The sequence below is a fragment of the Prunus dulcis genome, chromosome 4 (assembly GCF_902201215.1).
Source record: "Prunus dulcis chromosome 4, ALMONDv2, whole genome shotgun sequence".
Taxonomy (NCBI): domain Eukaryota; kingdom Viridiplantae; phylum Streptophyta; class Magnoliopsida; order Rosales; family Rosaceae; genus Prunus; species Prunus dulcis.
In genome coordinates, this window is record NC_047653.1 from 14,460,487 (window position 1) to 14,466,951 (window position 6,465).

Sequence of the window (6,465 nt, forward strand, 5' to 3'; positions counted from 1 at the left end):
GGGTTGGGTTGGGATCTGGGTTTTGAGGGAGTGGGCTAAGGAGGAGGGGAAATGGGTTGCTGGAGAGAGGGAGAGACAAAGAGGGAGAGCTGAGAGAGAAGGAGAGCTTAAAGATAAACTCACGTACCTTCAGGAATGATTCACCTCCTACATTCCAGCCATACGACTATTTGGAATAGTGGTAGATGCTTTGCTTGAGGACTCAAAGGAGAACTGTGTTTGCTTCTTGTCTAGCTAAGTTAAATTCAAAAGTCAACGACAGCCGTAATTTTTTTATTTTTTAATTTTTCCAGTTTTTTCAATTTTTTCAATTTTTCTTTGTAAAATGTAAATAGAGCCAAGTAAATCCTATGTGGTTTCTACCAATCACAAACCATTTGATATGGATTTGTATTGTAAACTTGTGAAGATGGAGGTGGGGTTGTTAGGGTTGATAATGGATGAAGAAGGTGGAGTTGGGGTTAATAATGGATGAAGAACCCAAAAGGACATTTTTACCCTCTCACTTTGACAGATAAATTGACAGAATTGGACGGCATAACCTAATTGAAACTATTTATCGAGTTAACGGATATAATTGCAGGAAAAAAAAGTTTACAGATCCAATTGCAAATGAAGGTCAAATTCAAGGACGTCTACAGTAAATAACCCATTTTTCTATGGTAAGGACGTCCTCAAGAAAAGTGCAAGCATCATTCCCAAGACCACCTCAACTGAGACTTTCAATTTCAGAGTAAACAAATCGATCATCCATGTATAAAAGAAAAGGACAACACATTACGGAGATTTGCCTACAGAACCCAGATAATGATAAAATAAATAAATATTTAGACAACTGATGAGAATAAATTCAATTTGAATTGGTAAAATTAACTAATACGATAACGGAATAACAGGAACGAAGCACCCAAAAAAAGGGGCTCGCAAAGATTATAACTTGGATTGCTATTTTGAAGATACAAACAATAGAACACCTAGGCTACAGCTTACAGCTACATATTATACAAGACGTCGAATGTTGAAACCCCCTTCTCTGCGGATGAGCTAACGATGCCCCATTTGCAAAAGGCTACCTGTATTGACACAATAACTCAATAAAAATCATTCAACCAAAGCAAAGGATGACAAATTTAGAATCAATTAAAACAAAAAATGAGTTGTTTCCCCGGTTACAGATATTCTGAAAAAATGCCACATATGTAAGGTCCTAAGCATAACTTATTCAATATTACATATGTGGCAGGGATAAAGAAAAAAAAAAACTATTGATACTATCAAGTGGATTTATTAAACGGCATAACTTATTCAATATTACATCCACTTTAGGAGGAGCCTACTCAGAATGACCGGATAATAATCAACGAAATGAACAAAGCTGGAATATACAATGGTGTAATGCATCATCACAACAGTTTTCAGTTACCTGATCAAAGAGACCATGATCGAGTTCCATAACCATAGAGAATTTCAAACCACCAAAAGAAAACATGTGCATAAGTCGATTACTGGGACACAGGCTGCAATAATCCTTTAAATTCATCATAAATCCATCTGCCAAAAAGAAATAGAAAATTTTATTCATCAAAGAAGAAGGTGAATATGATGGGAAGAAACAATTAGCAGAATGAACAGTTAGTATCATCGTTCCACATACTGGGATAACAAACGGACACACCGTACAAGCAGTGACCTACAAGTGAGTGCATGTGCACACATACATTGTGACTGCGTGTGTGTGTGTGTGTGTGTGTGTGTGTGTGAGAGAGAGAGAGAGAGAGAGAGAGAGAGAGAATAATCTAGGCATCTGTGGCATTACACAAAAGTCAAGGCATAAGTATATGATCCACACACTCAGACAAAATAATCTTCGCATTCTTCCTTAGAAGACATGCACAAAACAATTATTTATTTGTATGACATGTAAGAATTAAGGAGTCATACTTGCACAGAAATATTGGTTGTAATTCATTATTTGCCTCAGGTCCCAAGTTGCTCCGTTTTTCACTTTCTTTGCTGAACTTAGTGGGAGTAAGAACTTCACATGGACCTTGAATCAAGCCCGCCATTACTGTGCTATCATGATTAGATTCATAGACCTATAACACAGAAACAATGAGTAAACATGAACTTCCATATGGATATTATTGATCTTGTACTCTACATGTCAATACAAAATGGAAGAGAGGAACCATTAGATAAACGTAGTGTTAAATTGAATGACGCCACATGATGTATACAACCATTAGAAAGATATATATTACATGCATGTGTGCTTGCAAATATGCGCACTTCTTTACCCACTTCACAAAATCAGGAGGCCAATTTTACTAGTCAACTGATATGCCAACCACTGAATTCAAATGTTAATTTGACCATCTTACAAAAGAGAGAAACACAGAATAATTCGTATGCAAAAAAAAGAAGTTTACCTCATTGCTTTCAGGTGTAGATGGGCGACCAACATTCTCTGGCAAGTCACCGGGAAAGTAGCACCTGTTGACAATAACCCACTTTGACCCAGTTTTTCTATCCTCCCACATGGACTGCAATGAAATTCAAAAGTTCATTATAACACTTCTTAAAAATAAAAAGAAAAAAAAAGAAAAAGAGTTCATTATAACCATAAACAGATTAATATGCTTCCACAACAAACAATAAGTGATTCCTCTAGACTCAGTGACCAAAAATAACTGGCAGTTTCTAATACAAGACTACTTTCAGCAATCACATTATATAATTCTTCAAATGCGACAAGTATAAAGAAATGCATCATAATTTGCTTACTTGAAGCTTTGAGGGTATCAATTTTCCAAGACTCGAGTGGAAAAGAGCATGACCTTGCAGCTTATACATTACCCCATCAATGCAACAAGTACGGTAAAATAATTTTTCATCGTTAACTTGAACCGCATCGCCAATCCATTGAACAGCTTTCAAGCCATCTGTAGACAATCCAGAATGGTCTAAAGCCCTACCACTAGCTACAGAACTTTCACAAGTATTTGCTTGTGCACCTCCTTGGTCATCCCGTTTGATGTCATATCTTAAAGAATAGTCAGGATTTCCTCCTGAGTGAGAAATATCTGGGTCTTTCAAAGCATGATTATGGTCATCGCATTTCTTTGATGGAACTTCTGCACAGTTTGGCAGCGCTGCTCCATCCACAACTTGTTGGTTGGAAGAGGGTTGGGAATTATCAGACTTATCAGTATCTTTGTTAGATGAATCAGCCGGAGGCTCTGCTTTTGATTCAGAAGGTCTCTCATCAGATCTAGATGATTCAGAAGTATCTTTTGGTTGAGATAACCGTTCATTTGACGAGCAACTTCCAGAAAAAGGTCTCTCATCCATATTTTTATTGCTCGATGGGAAATTATTTTGTTGACACTCTTTCGCATTTGAAATCTTCGAACAGTTTGGCAGCGCTGCACCGTCCACAACTTGTGGGTTGGAAGAGGGTTGGGAATGATCAGACTTATCAGTATCTTTGTTAGATGAATCAGCAGGAGGCTCTGCTTTTGATTCAGAAGGTCTCTCATCAGATCCAAATGATTCAGAAGTATCTTTTGGTTGAGATAACCGTTCACTTGATGAGAAACTTCCAGAAAAAGGTCTCTCGTCCATATTTTTATTGCTCGATGGGAAATTATTTTGTTCAGACTCTTTAACATTTGAAATCTTCGGATCCAATGCTGACTCAACATGGTTGCTGCCTCCACTACCAATATGAGCAGGATTTTGGAAAGCAGAGCTCCCGTTTGCAGTTATCTTCTGCTGATTGAACTTGGGATCCAAGGCACCCAGTTTATTCTCCGAGGAAATTTGAATTCCAGCTGTGTTGGAAGGGATTTTTACTTGTATGTTACTTCTCATCACACGTCCATATTTAGGAGGCAAAGGCTTTCCATTGCTTAGCGACAAGCACCTCATGCAGTGCCACTCACCTCTAGGAATTCCTCTCTGATTAGCTGACTGTGCACACATTATGTGATATCCTCTCTCGCATGCATCACAAATGAGAACACCTTCTACCTCAGTGATGGTAATCTGGCAACTTTGGCAAGTCAAAGCCTTACTCATGTAATCCCTTGATGGAGGAATCCATGTAGGATGCTCAGGAGGCTGTGGTTGTAATAATTTCTGAATGATTTTCGCAATCTCATTGTGATTATTAGGAAGTGAAGGAGCTTGAACAAAGTGCATCTGTTGCAAAGGCTGCTGTACACCAGGTAAATTTCCAGAAGCTGTTTGAGAGACAAATGGCCTAATATTCTGATCTCGTGCTGCTACAGGAGTCATCTGTGGCATACTCATACCAGCATTTCCTTCAGCTTTGACAGAAGTATGATTTGGCACCTTGTATTCCATTCCACTTTTAGCAGATTGAGTTTGAACTGACCAAGTTGGACCATTCACTGGTGGATGATTTGCAGAAGAATTTGCTGCACGTGCACAAAGTATAGTCTAAATACTTAGATATACAGAGAAGAGATAGAAACAGTAATAATAAAATAAGCATATACCAAATAAAGACACCTTCCTATAAAAGTAAAGTCGAAGAACATCAGTTACCTTGTACTTGAAATGCATAAGAAGGCCCATTTGGTCCTCCATCTGATCTGAACTGTGCTCTTTCAACTCTAGGCAAGGCAGGGGAAGAAGAATCCCTTCCTAGATGACTGCTAGGCAAACCACTAGAAACCATGGATGCTCTAACTTCATTGGTAGGCAACTGATACTGTGCAGATGTAGGAGTTACTGTAGATACATGAACCACAGAAGAAGACACTGGGAAACCTCCGGAGATCGGTGCATGACTTGGTTTGTCTGTTGGAATCATACGAACAGTATGTGACATCCCATGGGTTTCAGCTGCTGCATTGAAGTTTGTTTTTAATGGGGGAGATGGATATGTAGCAGGTTGTGCAGAGTATTTCTTGGATTCTTCCATCTAGAAAACGAATTTCGAGTTCAGAAAACATCAGTTTACAGTCCAAAAAATTCTAATTTCATAGTTCAGAATTGAAGTAAAATAGCATTAGCCATACAATTTCAAAGACAACTTCTTGGTCGCAAGACTTCAACTTCCCAATGAGTCACGTACATCCTCATGGTGATTTGAATAAAAGTGAAAGATTTTACAATTACCGAAGAGTATAACTATGCAGTTTACTGCATATATGTCGCTCGTTAAAGTAACCAACAAGCCCAACATCCTCAAAACAACTAAACTGAACAGTTGCTTTGTTAGTCCCAATCGTAGGAATGGGGGAAGTCATGAATCGGAGAACTTAGGAATAGCTACTTCCTTAGTCAATCTAATTCATGGTTTTCAGGTATTGAATTACGGGTTTTAATGTCAAATCCACAGAAGAAGTCAAGAATTAGACTAATTCCTATATACCCAGTATTGATAAGTAAACAAAAAGTAATGCGCAATTAAGAAACGATAACCAAAAATACCTTCTCCATAATTTCTCCTAAACCAGACAAATATCCCTTATTTGCATACCACATTAAAACACCAAAGTATATGAATTATATTACTATCATCCCATTACCTACATTTGAAATTCAAAGTCAAAAGTTTCTTTCTTTCTTCATTTGTCCAACACTTTCCCATCAATCACACAACAAGGCATACCAATTAAAAGCTAACAGAACAACACCCTGCCAGGAAACAAACTAAACCATATCCAATCACAAAAATGACTCTTTACCTTCTTCTTTGTCAGCGAAAACTTCTCAGCGATGGTCAACTTGGTACCCCGAAACCCTAATCTCTGTTCCTTAAGCTTGCCATTAAGCCCCAAATCCTCAATGACAGCTCCAATTGCATCCCTAGCCACAATATCCTTAGGCGCCAAGCCTTCACATAGCTCCACCAGCTTCGACCTAGCTTCCCCCATAAGTCCAATCTCGGGCTCCGTGGGCTTCTTCCCTCCTCGAATCTTGGCCATTGTCGACAAGGCCAACACAATCTCCGCCACTCTCCTGAGGTCCTTCTCCGAATTGGGTCCCAATCTGGGCTTCTTGTTGAATTGGGTCCCCAATTCTCCTTCAGCTCCATTCTGAATCGGCCTCTTTTCCGCGACTGAAACCGCTGGCGGCTCGGTAGCTTCGGCGTTCAAGGTCGGATCCATGATTGAAGGGGCGAGCGAGCGAAGCCTATGAACGACGCCGTTTTGGGGGTAGAGGAGACAGAGAGAGGGCTCGAGAGAGAAACCCTAGAGAGAGAGAGAGGGAGAGATGGAGAGGTTTAGCCGTTGGGGTTTGGGGATTTGAAAAGATGAAAACTTCGTGTGGGAGAATAAAGCTTTTTGGCGGGTAAATTTGAGGGAGGGGAGTGGGTTTTGTGTAAGTGATTAAAATTGATAATATGGTGAGTGAGTTTGTGATTTTGTGAGCGAGTCAGAGAGAGAGAGGAGAGAGAGAGAAGGAAATAGGGGAATGGGTTCAAATTCA

General features: G+C 39.3%; 1 protein-coding gene across 1 annotated transcript; it reads right to left on the reverse strand.

Moving 5' to 3' along the window:
• Positions 1-839: 839 nt before the first annotated feature.
• Positions 840-6,465, reverse strand: LOC117624328. Its single transcript, XM_034355498.1, has 7 exons — positions 5,721-6,465; positions 4,573-4,951; positions 2,785-4,442; positions 2,430-2,543; positions 1,942-2,096; positions 1,424-1,551; positions 840-1,073 (listed from the first exon to the last, which is right to left on the reverse strand). The coding sequence occupies exons 1-6, from the start codon at positions 6,141-6,143 to the stop codon at positions 1,503-1,505; spliced, it is 2,778 nt and encodes a 925-aa protein (XP_034211389.1). The 5' UTR covers positions 6,144-6,465; the 3' UTR covers positions 840-1,073; positions 1,424-1,502.

Coding starts and splice junctions, on each gene's coding strand:
- LOC117624328 (XM_034355498.1), bottom strand. CDS start 6,143: ATGGATCCGACCTTGAACGCCGAAGCTACCGAGCCGCCAGCGGTTTCA. Junction 4,952..5,720: donor TTTCGCTGACAAAGAAGAAG/GTAAAGAGTCAT, acceptor TTCGTTTTCTAG/ATGGAAGAATCCAAGAAATA. Junction 1,552..1,941: donor CAACCAATATTTCTGTGCAA/GTATGACTCCTT, acceptor TCTTTTTGGCAG/ATGGATTTATGATGAATTTA.